This window comes from Antechinus flavipes, chromosome 3 (genome assembly GCF_016432865.1).
Source record: "Antechinus flavipes isolate AdamAnt ecotype Samford, QLD, Australia chromosome 3, AdamAnt_v2, whole genome shotgun sequence".
Lineage (NCBI taxonomy): Eukaryota > Metazoa > Chordata > Mammalia > Dasyuromorphia > Dasyuridae > Antechinus > Antechinus flavipes.
This window is the reverse complement of record NC_067400.1, coordinates 507,915,087-507,937,436: the sequence shown is the minus strand read 5'-3', so window position 1 is coordinate 507,937,436 and position 22,350 is coordinate 507,915,087. Positions and strand designations below refer to the sequence as shown.

Genomic DNA, 22,350 nt, shown 5'->3' with positions numbered 1-22,350 from the left:
AAAAAAAAAAGGATAAAAATCCCATATACACTTAAGATTTCTCCAACAATTCAATATTTAAAATTTAAAACCACAATTACAACTAGAGCACAAGCCTCTACTGAACCAAGATACCATATACAAAAAAGCATATATGGAGGTCCTACACTTCCTCTTCATATGATGTAGACTGAATTGTCCAAGAGCATTGTTCCAGGGGAGAGTGTTCTGAATATGTTTAACAATCACCTCTTGAGGTATAAAAGGCTACAAAGGATACACTTTTAAGCTGACTTTCATTATTCTCATCTTCTCCATCACTTTCTTAAATCTAGACAATCAACAAAATAATAAATCAAGTCCTAATGTGTAGTACTTATGGAGTCCTGAAGTATAAATGTGTGCACTGAAAATTTAACAATTATGAGTCTGTACAAGCTAGTTCTAGCAAATTCCCACTACCCCCACCCAGACCTCCTTGCTCCTAATCTTCCCTGGTATCACAGCCTCAAGGACCACAGAAGAATCTGGTTGGGAGAAGGAGAGAACAGGGCTTGGGACAATAGTTGAAAAACTTTTTTTCTTCCACTCCTCTCCAATCACTGAGAAGTAGACCTTGAGTCCTCCTGACTTAATAAAGTACTTATCATCCTGGAGCACAATTATGCTCATCAGAGGAGAGAGGTCTAGACTGAAGTTCAATCCAAATTTAAGGATCCAGCCTCTTATTCAGTTGTGAGCTGTCTCCAAAGCTATTTTTGAAAGAAGGAAATGACAGCCTCTCTTTTCTCCCTCATGACTGACACATCACCTTTTCTATTTTTTCCAGGGATTCAGGATCCATTTTATTCATGTAGTTAGTTTCAGTGCTGACGTAGTAATCACCCTTGTACCTCACACAGTTGACACTGGTGTTGTCTGTCATGGCTGAAAATAAATCCAAGATCCACTTAATACAGATAACCTCCCCATCTCTTTACAATGGTCCTAAATATAGAATTAAAGAGTTTAGAAAATCATCAAAACAGTTTCAGGCACCCACAAAAATCATCTTTGGAGTTTATAACCACATTAATCACTATTAAAAATAATTAAAATATTCCCTAATACTAAACACCTGAAAATTCTAAATATAGAATTTTCCTTACTAAAGGACTCAAACTTTGACATGAAGCGTCCCAAAACACTCTTGCATGGATCAGGCAGGGCCAGCGTCCCAAATTCTGAGACCATAATCCGGTTGTGAATGCTGTTGGTCTTATAGGTGTCACTCTGCAGAAACTTGCTCTTGTATGTCACAGTGCCATCCTCCATCTTGAACTGGTGAAGCAGGGCCATGCCATCGAACCAGTGATTGTACCTTCAATCAGGAACAGATCACAGTTATCAATAACATCAGTCAACTGAGCGTAGTTTAAAAGGAGAGGGAAAAATAGGGGGCTTATCAGGATTATGTAAAGTTTCAAACTGGAAAAATAAGGGTTGGAGATCTAGAATAGGAAAGAGACTATTGTAATAACAATACAAATGATTTTCCATTGTCCAGTCAGGGCGTACTTTTCCTTTCCAAATTCAAACTTCCCAGGTCCAATCCGAATCAGACAACCATTGAGCCACTTGGGGAAATGGCCTTGAGTCCTGGCAGGGATGGGCTGAGGGTTCTCCTTTACAGTGGATACTAATGAGGCAATACTTTGCAAACCCTTTCGTTCACTGAAGGTCACATGCTTCTGTTGAATATCATGCAGATAATTCTTCAGAACTATGGGAAAAAATAAAAGTACAAAAAGTCTTCATGAACCAGCTATACATCTCTCCATAGAAAACAGCCTCTAGAACAAGAAAATGAAAATGTCTAAACTTCAACCCTACCAAAAATCTCCTCTAAATTCTATTTCTCTCCCCTCCTCTCCACTATAATATCATAAACAATTCAACACAACCAGAATGTATTTAATAATATTTACTATGTATCAGGCATCGGGCCAGTTCCTGAACACTACATAGCACTTAGGTCCTTCTTAGGTGAGATGAGAGTAAGACAACAGTACAAAAACATATAAATAAATGAGGACAGAGAGAATTCTAGCAAGTAGGGGTATCAGAAAAGGCTTCCCAAAGAGGGATATCTCCTATGTGAGATAAAACTCATAAGAAGCTGGGGATTCTAAGTGGCAGAAGTGAGAAGAGAAAGCATCTTTTTGTGTTGGTAAGTAATTGAAAATTGAATGGATGCCTATCAATTGGAGAACAGATGAATAAGTTATAGTATATGAATGTAATTGAATATTATTGTTTTATAAGAAATTATGAACAGGCTGATTTCAGAAAAGCCTGAAAAGATTTACATGAACTAATGTTAAGTGAAGTGAGAAGAACCAGGCACTGTATATAGTAACAATAGCAAGATTACATGATGCTTGACTATGATACACTAACTCTTCTCAGCAAGGCAATTTCAAAAAACTTAGGATGGAAAATGCCAGAAAGAGAACTATGGAGACTGAATATGGATCGAAGCATACTATTTTAATATTTTGGGGGGGGTTCTTTGCTTTTTCTTTCTTGTAGATTTTTCCCTTTTGGTCTGATTTTTCATGTATAACATGACTCATATGGAAATATGTTAAAAATAAGTATACATGTGTAACCTATATCAGACCACTTGCTGTCTTGGGGAAGGAGAAGCTAAAAGAGGGAAGGAGAAAGTCTTAAAAAAATGAATGTTGAAAACTATCTTTACATATATTTGAAAAATAAAATACTATTAATAATTGTTTTTTTAAAAAAAGGGAGAGCATTCCAATCTGGGGGAGCAAACTATACAAAGGTATTTGGGGGAAAAGGGAGATATGTTGCAGAACAAGAGATGGAAAGTCAAATTTGGAGAATAGTAGCAAATCTCTTTTGGCTAGAACATGGAGGGAATAAAGAGGAGGCTTATGAAATATATTAAGGTAGGTTAGAATCAGATTTTGAATGGTCTTAAAAGCCTACACAATTCTTTGTTTTTTTTTCTCCTTAATGACAAGGGACTAATCCAATTATTGGTGTTCTTTTGACTTTGGAGAGTTAATTGCCTAGTAATCAATTCTGGGTTTTACTAAGGACAACTAATAATCATTTGCCATTGGATAAGCAATAATTATGTCTCTCTGAATCAGAGCTTTTTTATCTGAAGTCTGTGAACACACACACACGCATAGACAATTGTATTACAACATAATTGATATGGTTTGGGGTTGGGGTTTTTTTTTTGCCATTTTGTGTATTTTCTTTTTTGCATTTACAAGCATGATTCTAAGAAAAGATCCATAGGTTTCACCAGACACAAATAATTTACATACTATGAAGTATCAGCTACATTTATAATAACATCAGTTTGTATTGAATAATTAATAATAGTTTACTAATCTTTTCCATTAGATTGTGAGCACCTTGAAAGCAGGGATTACATTTTGCCTCTTTTTGTATTCCCAATATTTAGTGCAGTGCCCAGAACATAGGAAGCACTTAATAAATATTTCCTGACTGAATAACTTGCATTTTGTCCTAAGAAGAGTAACAATACCCATTTAATATTAAGTAATCCACAAATTTTTCTATGGTTCAACTCACAACATAAATGGACTTCTGTCTCCTGAAATCCCCTCCAAATTTACACTAAACTTAGTGATATACACTATATTTAATCCAACTAATATATCTCAAAAGTCTTAGTATACTTTTAAGTTTTAATAGTTTTATTATTTTATAATTATTAATAGATTTGTTTTAACACTAAAGTGTTAAAGCTTTGGTAAGACTTTTGGAACATCCTATATTTTAATGGCATATGAATTGTTCTATATGAGCTTATCTGGAAGGATGCTATCCTCCATTAGGCTATGATGTTTATATGTGTGGCCTTAGTCCCATGTAATATCAATTTAATAATTGGTGAATCTGTTCCCTCTTTTCCATCCTCATTATGACTTCCTGGATTATTACAATGTTTTTCTATCTCTTCTCCTCACAATCAATTTAATTCAACAAGTATTTATCCTATAGGCATGTCAAACACAAAATAAAGTTTATTATCTTTCTGGAAAAACCCATCACTCCTGCAAATATATATTATCTGTGATGAAGTAAAAAGTCCTTTTAGACGCGCTTTCCATTGTCTCATCAGCTCCCATGATTATCTTATTACCTATCCAATTATCTTTTGTTGTTGTTTAATTGTTTTTCAGTTGTGTACAACTCTCAGTGATTCTATTTAGGGTTAGCAAACAAGGTTAAGTGACTTGCCCAGGATCACACTGATTCCAAGCCCAATGCTCTATCCCTTGTGCCATCCAGCTGTCCATCTTATTATATAGTCTAGCATATTATCTTTCTGCAGAGGACTTCCAAATCTGCATAGCTAGCTCTTTTGTTCTCAAGAACACTAGCATCTGTCTTGTTTCCCAGTTTCTTCTGTGTTATCCTTAACTCTTCCTTCTCACTTGCCCACATGTGTAGGGCATATCATCATAACTATAAATAACCAACAGTTGCTAAATTCTGTCCTGTCTAATTTCACAACATCTCTGCCTCCAATCCTGTCTCTGTACTCACATAGTCACTATCCTGCATCAGCCCCTCAATACCTCCCATCTGGATTATGGCAATAGACTAATTGGTCTCCTTGCCTCATACCTCACTGTAAAAATTTGTCAGGAGTTTTCCCAAATTCCACATTGAAAAGTCATCTCAACACATTCTCCATTCTCTCTTTCTTTGCTCTACTTTTAAAGAATTAGATACTTTTTTGCCAACACCATTTTCTCTACATGTACTTTTAATCCCATTCTCCTATCTCCTATGGGACATTGCCCCTTTGATTATTCATTTTCATTCCCAATTTTAAATCTGTCATTATCCAGTGGTTCCTTCCCTGCTTCCTACATACATGTTTAGATCTTCTTCCTTGAGGGAAAAAAAAAAAAAACCTTCCTTACAAACTCTACCATCACTTCAAGCTATCATTCTATATCTTTCCTTTCTTTCTCAAACTCTTAGAAAAAGTTGACTACATTTATTGCTCCATTTTCTTACCTTTCAATAATTTCTTGGCCCTTGCAATTTGGCTTTGATCCTAGCACTGAATTAAACCTACATTCTCCATGATCACCAATAATCTCTTTATTGCTAAATCTAATGATTTTTTTCTCAACCCTTATATAGTTTTCTTGGCTACTCTGTAGTTTTTTACCCTAGTATGGACTATCTTCTCCTATCAGATCAGGGGTTCTTAACATAAAGTCTGTAGATAGTCTAGGATTGCATGAGTAGACTTATATAAAATTACATTTTTATTTTCACTAACTTCTAGTTGAAGTTTAGCATTTTTTTATATTTTTTAAAATGTTATTCTAAAAGGTCCATTGGCTTCACTTGCCAAAAAAAATCTATGACATACTAAAAAAAAAAAAAAAAAAAAATACTAAGAACCCTAGTTCTAGATAACTCTGACCTCACTAAATTTTTGTGATGCTGTTTTATTATTTCTCCTTCTACCTGTCAGACTGAGCTTTATCAGTTTTCTCTATAGGATCATCATCCATATCTCCTCATTCCCTATGCATTGGTGTTTACCTAAGTGTTGTATCCTAAGCCTTCTCTTCTTCACACCCAATCTCAGCGATCTTATCAGCTCCCCTGGCTTCAATTACCATGTCTATATAAATAACTCCCAATTCTCTAACACAAAATTCTAAAACTCTCAATTCTAACTCTATTCATAATCAGCCCTCATCTCTCTCCTGATCTCCAGAACACATCTCCTAATTCTTATAGGACATCACCACCTGAATGTTCCATAATCACTCAATATTCCCAAAAAGAACTCATTCTTTTACTCTTCAAACCATCCCTCTTTTTAAGTCCCCTGCTTTTATCAACAGCACCATCATTTTTTTAATTGCTAGAAGTTAGCCTCAATTCTTCACATACTTCACCGTATCCCGCCTCCATACCTAATCAGTTGTCATGTCTTATTATTTCTAACTCTCAACATTTCTCACATGCATCACTCTCTGCTCATACCACAATCACCCTAGTTCAGGCCTTCATTACCTGTCACGTGGACTATTGCATTAGCCTCTTATATGGCCTCCTTTTAGCTTCCCTCTCCCTCATCTGACCCAGCCTTCATATATGTTAAAGTGATATTTCTAAAGAACAAATCAAACTGTCATTCTTCTGCTCATGATGACGCAATTCCCTATTGCCTCTTGGATAAAATTTAAATTTTTCTGTTTGACATTTAATGCCTTCACTATCGGACAATGTTTCTTAGCTTATTACTTATTACTCTTCACACTTTTTGCTCTAGTCCACGCAGACTACTTGCTGTTTCCCATGTACAATAATACATTACCCTCCTCTATTCTTATGCACAAATTGTTACCATCCCTAGATAATGCCCTCCTTCTTGAAATCCCTAATCCTATCAAGTAATGTCATTTCCTTCGGACAGCTTTTCCTGATTCCTCTCTAATTGAGAATATCCACCCACATCCTGTTTATATTTGTTTATATATAAACATATGTATAGATACATATATATACTATACTGAATTATCTGTGAACATTGTATAAAGAGAAAGCAAAATATTTAAGGTTAAGAAGTGTATTACTTTTATATTGTTAAACCCAGTGCCAAGCAGTAATAGATGCTTAATAAATGATTATGATAGAGAGCAAGATGGAATGTGTAAAAGAATATCTTATCAAAAATTTGTAAAAGTGAATGCTAAAATTATCTTTACATATAATTGGGAAAAACTATTTTTAAAAAGGTAATGTAATCTCAGTCTTCTTTAAAAGATCCAGTTTAAGGCCATTATATTAAGTTCTTGGTATTATGTTTTAAGAAAAAGTTCCATAAGCTAAAGAATAAGAGAGACTGTAATGAGGAAAGATCCCAAAACCATTTCTTCGAGGCTCATTCACAGTTAATGGTAATATTTAGTCTGGAAAAGACAGGTAGAAGACAAGATGGCTGCCTTCCAGTATTCTGTGGAAGGGGTATTCTTCATGTTCTGACTGCCCACAAGGCAGGACTAGGAGCAGTACACAGAAATTATGGAGAATTTAGGGTTAAAGTAAGGAATAAACTTCCCAAAAGTTACAGCTGTTCAAAAAGAAAACAGGCTATCCTGGAATTTGGGAGTTGGTACCTCACTAGAAGTATTCCAACAAAAGTTGGCTAACTACTCGACAATTGAGTTGTAAAAGAGATTTATTTCTAGGTAAAGGTTAGTCTAGAGGGTCTCTGAGGTCCCTTTCAATTCTGAGACTGAGTGATCCCACTGAAAAATCTTCAAAAACACATTGTCTCTGAACAAACTCAATTCATTAGTCTAGAGTTCAGGGCTTTTCAGTACTGACAGCATCCTACTTACCTCCTATGCATTGGTACTCCATTAGTGAATACTGGGCCCTCTCCACATCTCCTCTCAATGGCCTCAAAAGCTTCCATGAAGCTCTTGCTCTTCTTTTCCCACAATTCCCCAATATATACATTATAATCCAGTCAAACAAGCATATCTATAATTTCAGGAAAATGCCTTATACTTTTGTGCCTCTTTCCTTTGCTCATGACATTTCCTCTTCTCAGAGTATCCTTCCCTAATATCCCTGTCTCGAAACCCTATTTGTCTTTAAAAGCCCAGATCAAAGATTATTTCTTCTTTGAAGCGTTCCCTGACTACAAAAGACTAAGGAACACATCCTCCCCAACTTTATATCTCCCACAATGCCTAGTATAGTGCCCTGCACCCTGTAAGCTCTCAAAAACATTTTATTTTTTAAAATATTGTGCATTATTTATCCTGTGATTTCTAAATGTTCTAAATCTGTCTTTGGCTTCTGCCACCGTATACTTTCACGGTTGTTCAACTACTCTAGTTCAGAACTTCTTAAGCTTTTTTTATTTATGACTCCTTTTTAACCAAGAAATTTTTATACGACCCCACTGTATGACTGATAATAAATCATAATTTCATGGCCCCTTGTATGGGTTCTCCAAAGTTCTTTCCTTGACCCTCTCCTGTCTCTATGTTCTCTGAGCAATCACATTTACTCTCGTTGTTTCAATTTGACCTATACAATTCTTTATAATTTTCACATATCTTCTCCTATCCCTATATCTCCCTAGGGCTCCCATACCACTTAGTTTTAGCTAATGATCTACTGGACATTTACACTGGCATTCCCACTGGCACCTGTCATTCAATTTGTGCAGAAGCTGACCTCATCATTTCCCTTCAAACCTGCTTCCTCTCTTTGATGTATCTTTTTCTGTCAATTGTTTTAACTGCTGCAGAAATTAAAGCCATTTAAAGTTATATGGAAAAATGCTTAGAATCACCATTAATTAGAGAAACACAAATTAAAACAACTCTGAGGTACCACCTCACATCTATTGGATTGGCTAAGATGACAGGAAAAGATAATAAATTTTGGAGGGGATGTGGAAAAACTGGGAGACTATGCACTGTTGGTGAACTAATCCAACCATTCTAGAAATAATTTGCAACAAAACTCAAAAGGCTATCAAACTGTGCATACTTTTGATCCAGCAGAGCCATTACTGGATATTTCAAAGACATCATAAAAAAATGCAAAAATGTTTGTAGCAGTTGTTTTTGTGGTGGCAAGGAATTGGAAATTGAATGTATATATCCATCAATTGGGGAATAGATGAATAAGTTATGGTATATGAATGTAATAGAATATTATTATTTTATAAGAAATGATAAACAAGCTGATTTCAGAAAAGTCTGGACTTACATGAACTGATGCTAAGTGAAGTGAGCAGAACCAGGAAAATATTGTACAAAGTACAAAGTACAAAGTAAGCCTGCGTGATGAGCAACTATGATGGATTTAGCTCTTCTCGGCAATAGTCATTCAAGGCAATTCCAATAGACTTGGGAGGGAAAATGTCATCCACATCCAGGGAAAGAATTGTAGAGACTGAATACAGATTGAAGCATACTATTTTCACATTTTTTTGTTTGTCTTTTCTTTCTCCTGGTTTGTTTCCTCTTTTGTTCTGATTTTTCTTTCCTAACATGACTCATGGAAATATGTTAAAAATGAGTGGGAAATGTTCAACCTATATCAGATTGCTTGCTGTCTTGGGGAGGGGGGAGGTAAAGGGCTGAGACAGAAAAAAAAAAAAGGAACTCAAAATCTTAGAAAAATCAGTATTGAAAACTGTATGCATAATTGGAAAAAATAATTTTGTCAAAATTTAATTTAATTTTTTTAAAAAACCCATTGTTTTACTATGTACTTAGTCCACACCAGGCTCAAAATCAGTCATCCTTTATCATTCCTTTTTCTTTACCTAGCTCCCTCCCAATAACTTGCCAAATCCTGTCAATTCTATCTCTTAAAAATGTTTAGTACCCAGTTCCCCCCTTTATACTCCATCTTCTTTGCTCAAGCTTCATCCCCTCTTCCCTGGACTAGGATCAAGGTTTTGAATGGTTGCTCTCACTCAATAATATCTCCATTTAAAGGCTGTCAAAATTAACCTCCTAATACACATTTTTGATGTTATCACTCTACTAAAAAAAAAAAACCTTCAATGACTTCTCAGTGCCCCCAGAATAAATATATACTTCTTGGCCTTCAAGACCCTCACCTATTTGGCTCCCGGTGTCGGTTTCCCTCCTAAATTCACACTGCTCATGTTTCTACTGGGCTTATACTCCAAAGAGATACTAAAGAAGGGAAAGGGACCTGTATGTACCAAAATGTTTGTGGCAGCCCTGTTTGTAGTGGCTAGAAGCTGGAAAATGAATGGATGCCCATCAATTGGAGAATGGCTGGGTAAATTGTGGTATATGAACGTTATGGAATATTATTGTTCTGTAAGAAATGATCAGCAGGATGAATACAGAGAGGACTGGCGAGACTTAACATGAACTGATGCTAAGTGAAATGAGCAGAACCAGGAGATCATTATATACCTCAATAATGATACTGTATGAGGATGTATTCTGATGGAAGTGGATCTCTTCGACAAAGAGATCTAACTCAGTTTCAACTGATCAGACATGGACAGAAGCAGCTACAACCAAAGAAAGGACACTGGGAAATGAATATAAACTGCTTGCATTTTTTTCTTCCCGGGGTTATTTATACCTTCTGAATCCAATTCTCCCTGTGCAATAAGAGAACTGTTTGGTTCTGCATACATATATTCTATCTAGGATATACTGTAACCTACTTAACATGTAAAGGACTGCTTGCCATCTGGGGGAGAGGGTGGAGGGAGGGAAGGGAAAAATCGGAACAGAAGTGAGTGCAAGGGATAATGCTGTAAAAAAAATTATTCTGGCATGGGTTCTGTCAATAAAAAGTTATTTTAAAAAATAAAATAAATAAACTCACACTGCTCTTAAGTCCCAATCGAATTGTCTCTTGTTTCCCTCCCCCACTTTTTTAAGTCTGATCTAGTCTCCTGCACTTTACTCACACTCTCTCCCTTTTCCACCTTTTGAAATCCCACTCTTTCCCTCAAGGGATCCTTCCCTAAATCATCCAGCAGGGATCTCACCCGCAGTTTCCGTATGGATTGCCATCTCTTTTACTCTTGAATACAACCTTACACTTATCCTGTGTATCATCACATAGGATAAATAAGAATCTTATTCTCAATCCCCACCACACCCCTATTTAATTACAAGCTCCGAGGGGGCAGTTTTATTTCATTTTGGCACTGTTTAATAATATGCGGCAGGTGCTTAGAAATAAGTACTTTAAAATGCCTCTTTGTTTTAATCTCTAGCACTTAGTACACTGCCTGGCACACAACTTAAACTTAATATATGCTGATTATTAATTAATAACATAACGTGTGATTAATAAATATTTGTCGCGCTTCCTCAGCGAAGAATAACCAACGGCTGAAACAAAAACACGGTACAGGAACAAGGCAACTCAGATTTTGTTCTTGTTATTTACAAAGCAGAATCAAATAGCTTGCATTATTCCTTTAAAAAAAAAATCGTGCTTCTTAAAATTATAAAACATTGGTGAGATTTGATTATCAAATAAGGTTTATCCCCATTGGAAGCCAGAGAAAACCACTTGCGGGGTACTAAGAATGACGTTAAGAACGCACTTTAGCTGAGAATGCCTGTTCCGGGAGAAAAAAAGAACACTTCGCATTGTGAGCCGGGGCTTTGCTCCTCTCCTTCCCCGTCACTCACCTGGTCACCTCCCCCCGCCCCCAGCTCAGCCAAAGAAGACCCTTCTCCAGCCCCTCCCACTGACCCCAGATCCCCCAGTCCACTGGAATTCAAGCCCGGGCTCGGGTTCTACGCTCTGGAGTTTGAGGGACATTGCCAGGAAGGCCCCCAAAGGAGGGGTGGAACCCCTACCTGGAATCCGGCTAGCTAGAGAGGCAAGGAAACGCCCTAGGATGGCAGAAATGCCTGTGACAGCCGGGAAGATTGCGGAAAACATTTTGCATTTGATTCTGAAGCTAGATCCGGGGCCTCTGCGCCCTCAGCGGCTGAAACTGGGTCCGGCAGAGCCGACCTTCTGGGCCGAGTGTTTCCAGGGCAGAACCTAGAGACGCGGCACTGGGGCGGAGCGTCGAATGGCCTTTAATCTCTGCTATAAACGTTGGCGAGAGCTGCGCTTTGAAAACGATAAAATCAAAGAAACAGTTGCCTTAATTATAACTGAAAGTTCCTTAGCTTTTTCTTTTGAACTAGCTGGTGAAAGTGTTTGTTTTAGAATATTTATTAAACCCTAAAACAAATCTTGCTCTGCTTTAGGACAAATCTTACCTATTTATGGACCAGTTTCTGAACTATCCATTCAATTTCATTCATTCAGTGTAGGCAGGTTGAATATAGTATTTTGATGAATTGATATTTACGATATTAAGATTATTAATATTAATTAAGTTTATTAAGATTATTAAGTAAACACGTACTACTTGCCCTTTAAAGTCAGTGAAAAAAAATTATGTTTGGCCAGATTACAATGTATGTGAAAACAGGGGTTTTTTGAAGCTCAAATAAGAAAATGTAAGTAAAAAGCTTTGTAAACCTCAAAACAATAAATATGTTCCAGTTTATTAGTATTATCATCATCATCATTAGCCTACAGTCATGAAATAGTGACTTTTCCTTCTGTTGACACTGCTGAGCTCAAAATTTTTATACAGAAATACTGGGATGGGTTGGTAAATGTTTAACAACTAGATTGGGGGAAATGAGGTAGAGGGAAATCTATGCACACACTTTTAGAAAGTTTAATCTGAATTATTAACACTTTCTTAAGTCTAGAAAATCAACCAACCATAAACCAAGCTCTGATTTGTTAGAGATTAGAGTTCTGAGATGTAAATAAATATTCACATTGAAAATTTAACAGTGGGTGCTTGCCAGCTGGTTAGAACTGATCCCTCCATGTGCTAGCCTAAGAGGAAGTTTCCTTGTGATCACACCTTTCCATATCATGATCAAGTCCCTTCTCTCTGGGAGTCAGTTTCTTTGACTATAAAATGAAGAGAGGGGAGATATTAGATGATTTCTAAAATCTGTTCTAGTTCTATCTTGACCATAATTCTTGGGAGAGTCAGCTTAGTTCAGTCATAAAGAAGTTCCTGCTTGTATCTCTATTGTTTTCTTTAGCTGACTCATTTTTCTTCTATTCAAATTTGAGTAAATTATTTTACACAGGACAATAGATGTACTGTTACAAGTGACCTTATAGGTCACCCTATCTTGATCTGCACCCACTAAATTCCTAGAGGGCAGGATTCACATCTTATTTATATTTAAGTCTCTTTTAGAATGCAAAGAGTCTTAGAAATATTAACATAACCGATTCTGAACTAGCTTGTCTATATCACAGACTAGCTTCTTCTATTGTATGATATGTCCATGTCTCAAAAAATGCTTGATATTACAAACACCTTGAAGGAAGAACAGCTTCTTGTATCTTGCAGAACAGAAATGTGGGTCCCACAATGCTCCTGAGTACAACTGAACCAAATTAAAACATAGTTCTATCTGACTTTAATCTAGTGATATAATAATTCATATGTATTATAACATATAATATGTTGTGAGAAAAATTATGATTTTCATAATTATCAAGGATATGTATGAGGAATATAGTTGCTCTCATGCAATAATATCTTCCTTTAAAGGCTGTCAAAATTAACCTCCTAATACATATTTCTGATGTTATCACTCTACTTTAAAAAAAGTCCTTCAATGACTTCTCAGTGCCTCCGAAATAAATATATACATCTTGGCCTTCAAGACCCTCACCCATTTGGCTCCCGATCTCGGTTTCCCTCCTAAACTTATATTGTTCTTAAGTCCCAATCAAATTGTCTCTTGTTTCCCTCCCCCTGTTATCTAATATGGTTAGAGAATGGGATGTTTAGATTAATCATATATATACACACACACACATTTCAGAGTAGACCTTATGAAAACATCTCAAACTGAAGTTATTCTAAAACCCACCTCTCTTCCCAGCTTCTCTATATCTGTATGTTTATATACAAATATAGAGACCTTGTGTTACTCTCAGTTCCTCACTCTCACCCTTTATATCCATCCATATTCTCACTCATCAATATTGGAGTTATGTGGAAGGGCACATTTACATAGAATTCGAATTAAAAGACATTTTACATTGGAGTATGCAGAAAGGTTAATATACATAAGAGTTCTCATTCCAAGAAGCCTTTATACTCTAAATACTTTTCATTATAATAAAATCATCAAATTTAAAAGAAGAAATTGTGGGGGGGGGGTTGTTCTAATCATTGGTGGAGGAAAGTGGCAATTTCTATTTTGCCAATATTGGGTTTTATTCTATCCCCACAATATCTCTTACATTTGACACATTCTCTCTTCTTGAATAATCAAATAAAGATCCTCTTTATCTTCCATCTAAATTATTTCAGAGGGCCAGCTAGGTGACCCAGTGAAAAGCCCTAGTTCTGGAGTCAGGAAGACCTGATTTCAAATCCAGCCTCAGACACTTACAAACTGTATAACTCTGGCAAATCACTTCACCTTGTTTGCCTCAGTTTTTTCATTTGTAAAATGAAGAAGAAAATGGCAGACAACTCCAGTATCTTTGCTAAGAAAATCCCAAATGGGATCATGAAGAATCAGATATCACTAAAATACTTTAGTAGCAAAAGATGATTGCAATAGTCTCCTAGCTGGCTGCTTGCCAGATCTCACTACTCTATCTCATACACAGTTGCTAAGAAGATGTTCCTAAAGTACAAGTCTGATCACATCGCTCTGTTTCTCAGTAAATTCCAGGAACTCCAGTTGCCTCTAAGATAAAACTACTTTTTTTCCTGAAACAATTGGGGTTAAGTGACTTGCCCAGGGTTACACAGATAGGACACGTTAAGTGTAAGAGGTTGGATTTGGACTCAGGTCCTCCTGACTTCAGGGCTGGTGCTCTATGCACTGCACCACCTAGCCACCCCAAAACATAAATTTTTAAGATAAAACATTCACAACCTCACACCAACATGTCTTTCTGACCTCTGTTGGACACGACTCTATTTCCCTGAACTGTAATACAGTCAATACGGCCTTTTTTCTATCCCTCACATACAACAATACTTCTCCATGCCTTTGGATTCCTCATTCCTTACACCTGGAATGCCCTTTCTCCTTATCTCCACCTCAAAGAAGCCTTTTCCTTCAAACTTCAGCTCAAGCATCCCCTGTCCTGCGAAGCCTTTCCTGAATCCCTCAAATGCTAGTGTTCTCAAACTTCTCAAAGTAATTTGTATCTATGTAAAAGCATTTCCTCATATTTATTTATTTATTTATTTAGCATTTCATTTATTTATTTATTTGTTTGTTTGTTGCTGAGGCATTTGGGGTTAAGTGACTTGCCCAGGGTCACACAGCTAGGAAGTGTTAAGTGTCTGAGACCAGAATTGAACTCAGGTCCTCCTGACTTTAGGGCTGGTGCTCTATCACTGTGCCACCTAGCTGTCCCCATTGAAATATTTTATTTGTTATATTTATACTGTGTATTCATATGGACCGATTTTCTTACCCATTTACATTATACCTGTTATAAATTTCTTAAGAGTAGCTTCATTCTTTGTTACATCCCAGAGCCTAGCAAAGTGCCTGACACTTAATAACAATTTATTAAATCCTTATTGATTGATGAGTTAATTAATTGAAAATCTTTTAGCACTTCAACATCATCATCACAGACATTAATCATAGATTTGTACTCAAATCCAGCCTCAGACACTTAATAGCTGTGTGACCCTGGGAAAGTCACTTAATCTCTGTTTGCCTCAGTTTCCTCATCTATAAAATGAGGATAATGATAATACCTATTTCCCAGATTTGTTGTTTGGATCAAATTAGATGACTGATAGCTATAAAACACTTAACACAGGACATAGCACATAGGAACTCCACGGAAATATTATTTATTTGTATTATTTTCATTGATCAGTACTGTAGTTACATGGAAGGGCACAGTTACATAGGGTTCTAACTAAAAGACATTTTGTATCAGATTATGCTGGAAAGCAGACAAAATAAGGCAGTCTCTATTCTGTGAGAGTTCACACTAATTAGAGATAAGTATAAATCAGCCACAGGGCAAGTGGAAAGTACTGAAAGAACCCTGGATGCAGCCCTCAAGGACTTTTACATGTTTCTTTCTTTAGAAATCAGCATTTCTTATATCATTACCAGATAACACTACTTGCAGGATGTTGAAATTAAAACAGACCAAGTACAGATATACAAACAAAATCTGTACTCCCTGCTGTCCTTCATAAATGACAAATCTGCATTTTCAATCATTGTGCCTGTGCTTGGAATTTTCTCCCTTTTCATCGCCACTTCTTGGCTTCCTTCATCTCTTTGGCTAAAATCCTACTTTCTGCAAGAAAGCTTTCTGATCTCTCTTAATTCCTTAAGCTTTTAGTAGCCTTACTAATCTTTTAGTAACCTTCCTTCTAGCTTATCCTGTGTGTAATGTTTGTACAAAGTTATTTACATGCTATCTCTACAATTAGACTGTGAGCTCCTTGAGAGCTATTTTTCTGCCTTTCACAATAAGTGCTTAATAAATAAATGTTCATTAACATGACTTGACATGACTTGTACTAAAGATTAATTTTTAAAGCATAAATTTAAAGCTGATTTTCAACTTATACCAAAGAGATTACCAAACCACCAGAAAAAGATAGCATGCTATATCGTTGTCAGAATGGTAATGAAGTCAGTAACTATTAACTCATATTTATTTCTGCAAAAATTTTATGTCAACAATCTAAATACATGTAAATATATAAGAAGAAAACATTTTTCTTTTTTAATATTTTATGTTATCTCCAGTTACAATGTAAAGAAAATTTATAACATTTATTTTTAATAATTTTTAATTCCACATTTTCTCTCTCTCTCTTCACCTCCCACTTCCCTGAGACAATAAACAGCTTGATATAGCTTATACATATTCAATCATGCAGTACATATTATCATATTAGCCATGTTGTAAAAAAAAAAAGACACAGACCCAAGGGAAGGGCGAGGTGGGGAGATGAGAACATGACAAAAATACAGAAAGTGAAAAATAGTATGCTTTGATCTGCATTCAGATTTCATTAGTTCTTTCTCTGAAGGTAGATAGCATCTTTCAACATAAGCCTTTTGGATTTATTTTGGATAATTATATTGCTGACAATAACTAAGTCATTCACAGTTCATCAATGTACAGCAATGCTTAATTGTATATAATGTTTTCCTAGCTCTGCTTACTTTACTCTGTATGAGTTCATATATGTTTTTTTCAGATTTTTCTAAATTCGACCTGCTCATCATTTCTTATAGCACAGTAATATTCCATTACAATCACATACTACGACTTATTCAGCTGTTCTCCACCTGATGAGAATTCCCTCAATTTCCAATTGTTATTACAAAAAGAGTTGTTGTAAATCCTTTTGTTCAAAGGGGTCTTTCCCCTCCCCCTTTTCTAAAAACATCTCTTTGAGATATAAACCTAGGCGTGGTATTGCTGCATCAAAGGGAATGCACAGTTTTATAGCTTTTGGGGTTAGTTCCAAATTGCTTTCCAGAATTGTTGAATCAGTTTACAACTCCACTAACAGTGCATCAATGTCCCAATTTTTCTGTATCCTTTCCAACATTTATTATTTTCTTTTTCTATCATCTTAGCCAATTTGATAGGTGTGAGCTGGTACCTCAGAATTGAAACAGAAGAATTTCACAATTATCTTCAATTACCACATCTTCAACATCATGCAATTTACCAATAAGTTTGGAAGCAAAATTTTTATAATAATAGTTTATTTTAAACAAATATTTCATTTGATTGAACAAGTTATAGCCTTAAAGAGTTCCTTCCACAAGATATCTACAAGGCATATGTTAAAATCATGAAATTTTCATGATAGAAACAACCATAGGAATACTTTTTTTAAATAAATATCTGACCATCAACACTAAGGAAAGCCTGAAACAGATAGGCATATGTTCACCAAAAGTGTCTATCATTGTCATGAAGATATCCTACACAGAATACAAATGGGTAACTTTTCTTTATATAATGAGATCCTCTTGGACATAGCCCTCTTCAACAATGAAATGAACCAAATCAGTTCCAATAGAGCAGTAATGAATTGAACTAGCTATAGCCAGCGAAAGAACTCTGACAAATGACTATGAACCACTACATAGAATTCCCAATCCCTCTATTTTTGCCCATCTGCATTTTTTATTTTCTTCACAGGCTATTTGTGCAATATTTCAAAGTCCGATTCTTTTTGTACAACAAAATAACTGTTTGGATATTTATATATATATATTGTATTTAATTTATACTTTAATATATTTAACATATATTCTGCTATCTGAGGGAAAGGGTGAGGGGAAGGAGGGGAAAAGTTGGAACAAAAGGTTTTGCAACTGTCAATGCTGAAAAATTACCCATGCATATATCTTGTAAATAAAAAGATATATATATATATTAAAAAAAAAAAAGATAATGAGATCCTCTGGGAGTTCATGTTTGTAGATGAGATGACATTGTGCTGATTAATCAGTCTGCAGAATAAGTAGCTCCTCAATCAGATTCATAATCCCTAAAAAAGGACTGTCCTCACAGGAGGAATCAAATGATTAAAAGTATTTGTCATTCAGATAATGGCATGCAATTAAGTAACTAGTCCACTGATTTAGTCCATAAAAACATGTTATGTTGGATTTGCACTAGAGATGGATAGTAAGCTGGATTTAGAATTGAATGAGAGGAAAAAGAAAGAGGAGACCACATTGGGGAAATTGTACTGTTCTTTCAATGATCCTAAACTTCTCCTTGACACAAAAAGCCCTCTTTTTGATGGCAATATTTTGATAACGCAATCATTCTTCAAATCCTAGAAAATCATTGTTTCAAAAAAAATTCAAGATTTCAGGAGACCCAAAATGTAATAGAGAAATAGAATGAACATAAATCAACTTCAGCATATTTCCTGTGATGAGTTACGTATGAAAAATGTAAAAGATTTCATCCAGGAAATGTGTGTTCAGAAAAGTAGGTGAGCCAATAATGTAATTGGTATGAAAGGCAAAATGATAACAACTTCAGTCCTGCCCTACTAATCCACAAAATATTAAGGGGAGGGGAAAAAGACCTAAAGGAAAGCACCCAGCATGTTGGATAGTTTCTTTAAGAATGATTTTTGGGAAGACTTGGCTAAGAATCACACAGGATATGAAACCATGGATGAGTTGTAATTACTACCATTTAAGGAGTATTCACATCAGTCAGACCACAAATCCATTAAAAGAACTGCTTTACTCATTGGACAATATATCTAGAGCTGAAAAAGACCTTAGTCTTTTAGTCCAACTCATTTATTTAATATATGGAGAAACTTAGGTTAAAAATGGTAAATGACCTAGATCTCACAGGTAGTCAATAGCTAGGGTTTGAACTCAAGTTAAATAATAATCTGTATAATCTGTATAATTTCTCATCCGTATAATCTGTAAAATAATTTCTCTCTGTATAATCTATATAATTCTCATCTGTGTATAGCTGGAGAAGGAAATGGCAAACCACTCCAGTATTTTTGCCAAGTAAACCCTAAATGAGGTCACAGAGTTGGACACAACTCAAATAACTAAACATACAAATATCAAATAAGAATAAAAAGGTGGAAAAAAGAGTTCTATTTCTATGATCCTGTGATCATAAAACTTTCTATGGGATTTCAGTCTTATAAAATGATAGGACAGAATTTCCATAGCAGGAAATAAAATAGAATTTAGCTTTGTAAGGGAAGGACAGATGTGGGTTAACAAAATTACAAGTTCCTTACCTGTTGGACCACTCCTCAGTTTTCTTGGATGGATCTTCATCTGGGTCATGTCCATGAACCATTTTATCCTTCCATTTTATTTTACTTGGTGATTTCATCTCCCATGGAATCAATTTTGTTCTCTATACTAATGATTCTCAGATCCTTATCCATTTCTAAATATTCCTTGGGTTCTAGACTCACATCTCTATCTATGGACATCTCAAACTAGTTGTAGATATCGTAAACTGATCATATCCTAAACTGAACACATTATCTTTCCCCTTATGGCCTTCCTCCCTTCCAAACTTTCCTAGTTCTGTTAAGAATACCACCATCTTCCCAATCATCAAGACTTGCAACATAGGTGTCATTTATGACTCCTAAGCCTCTCTCAATTCACATCTACATTCTATTACTAAGTTATGTCCATTTAATCTTTCAATATCTTTTACATATATTCTTTCTCTTCTCTGACACTGAAATCACCAGAGTGCAGATCCTGATACCTTTATTCCTGAATCAAAATCTGGAAAGAAAAGGGAATAGAAAGGAAAGGAAAAAAAAATAAAGAAAGGAAAATTTTGGCAGGTGAAAGTTGATATGATATAGAAAAAAGATTTGAAGTTCTAAGCCTATCATTTTATTAAGCAATGTATGCTAATTGCCTAACAAATTGGAACCAGTCGCCTTCCTTAGCTTTGACATTGGACCCTGAATACAGGAGGAGACATATTTTTATACATTATAAAAAGTTAATCAAATAAGTCCAATTAATTAAAAAGAAACAATACAACATGGGATAATCCAATTTCTAATTGATGAAAAATTAAGGATTTGCCAAGTTGGGAGGGAAAAAGTGAACAGATACAATATTCAGAATACAGAAAAAAAGAGGCGTCCCTCTCCCCCCAAGTATCTGTAAACAATTTTAAAAATGGAAACAATAACTGCTTGATCAATATAAGGCCAATATTCTGAAAAGACAACAGGAATTCTTGAGACATACAATTGTGAGAAAACTTTTTCATCAAGCCTCAGATCTGACTGGGTTTTGGGTCAGCATAACCTAGATCTTTACTTAAAAGTTTTTAAGCAGCAAGTAGAGGTGATCCAGCTTCCCTTTACACACAGAGTTAGGATTAAACAACACAATAAGGTTTTCTCCCAATTCTCACAATTGAATAAAGTTTTTTTTTCCACAAGAGAGAATTTGGATTAAGCTCATAATTAAATAGAAAGGGAACTGAACTAGCTCCAATACTGAGTCAGAAGATGGAGTCAGTAAGATTCACTCAATTGCCACAATTAACCACTTGGTGGTCCTAATCTTCCCAATTCTCTTGGAATGAAGAGAAGGGAAAGATGACTAGAAACATTTATAAGTCCTTACATGTCCCATGTACTTTGCTTTACAAATATTGTATCATTTAAGCCTGCTGAGTGGTTTCTTGCCTCAAATTCTTTCCACTTCAGTTTATCCTCTACTCAGCTATCATATTAATTCTTCTTAAAACACAGATCTAGGAAATTAAAATAAAAATATTAGGAAATTAACTATATATTTTCAGGATAAAGACAAAAGGAGTATTTTATATATCTCCCTTGGGATCCTAAGAATTTTTTAAATTGAGTCTAATTGTGTGCCCTATTTTCTTTGGAGGTAAAACTGAACCACTTAGCCTTTCTTTGCTGCTCATTACCAATCTCGAATATGGCAATGAGCACAAAATCTTAATGGTTGAAGATTAGGTCAATTAACCATTTTTTGTTGAAGATTTTGTTCAACAATTTTTATTATAGATCTTAAGCTCAAGGCAATTTTATATGTCATATTTCCTTTGAGCTATCTCTTCAGAGGGTGACTTCTATTGTTATGGAATCGAAGATTTACTTCTGTGGATCTACACTCTTAAATCCATAGTCTACAGCTTAGTTTTTTCCCAAATTATTAAAAAAAAATTTTCTCATTACCTCCACTGGAAAAAGAAAAACAAAATTCTTGTAAGTAATTCATAACCAAGCAAAATAAATTCCTTTATTGTTCATGTCCAAATATTTATATTTTATTCTGTGCCTTGAATAAATCATCTCTCTGTCACAAGGTAGATAGCATCAGTCTTCTGGCATTGTGGTTGAGTCATTTAATTAGTCATAGTTCTAAAAATATTTTTACAATATTATTTTTTGTTTTCTTTTTACAGTGTTGTTTTTATTGTGTAAATTGTTCTCTTGCTTCTGCTTACTTCACTCTGCATCAGTTCATGTAAGTCTTCTCGGGTTCATCTGAAATCATTTCTTTCACCATTTCTTATAGCACTGTGTAATTCTTATAGCACTGTGTCTTCTGTCACATAAAATCATTTGTTCAACCATTCCCCAATCATGAAAACTTCTTAGTTTCCAGTCGTTGCTACCACAAAAAAAATGTTATGAATAATTTTGTAATATTTATATATATATAATAATTTTTGTATATTTTTCAAATTTCTTTGATCTCTTTGAGAATAGGCCTAAAAGTAACTGGATGAAAGAGTATTTGGGGGAACAGATCCAAATTTCTAGAACAGTTTTCTAGGACAGCTGAACCAATTCACAACTTTACAATAACAATATATTAGTATACCTGTTTTCCCACAGTCCCTTCAACATTTGTCATTTTCCTTATTTAACATCTTTTCCAATCATGCCTATGAAATAGAAATTCAGAATTGTTTTAATTGAATTTCTTTTAAATTTTTCTATTCCTGAGCTGGAGCATTTTTACATATGACTATTGAATTGGATTTCTTCCTTTGAAGACTTTCTGTTCATATCCTTGAACCATTTATAATTTGTAGGAGGCTCTTCTCATAAATTTAAATCAATTTGATCTTGAAAGTGAGATATATATCAGAAAAACTCGTTAAGATTTTTCTATTACCTTTTTCCATTATAATATTGGCTGCATTTGTTTCATA

At 35.1% G+C, this 22,350-nt stretch overlaps 1 protein-coding gene across 1 annotated transcript in view; it reads right to left on the bottom strand.

Moving 5' to 3' along the window:
• BCO2 (beta-carotene oxygenase 2) overlaps positions 1-11,566 on the bottom strand; it is a 43,213-nt gene extending 31,647 nt beyond the window's left edge. The window contains exons 1-4 of the mRNA XM_051986966.1: positions 11,406-11,566; positions 1,537-1,741; positions 1,128-1,339; positions 791-906 (exon numbers count right to left, since the gene is read on the bottom strand). Coding sequence (XP_051842926.1) covers positions 791-906; positions 1,128-1,339; positions 1,537-1,741; positions 11,406-11,490 — 618 coding nt within the window. The 5' untranslated portion in view covers positions 11,491-11,566. The remainder of the gene's footprint in view (positions 1-790; positions 907-1,127; positions 1,340-1,536; positions 1,742-11,405) is intronic.
• Between the last annotated feature and the right edge of the window lie 10,784 nt (positions 11,567-22,350).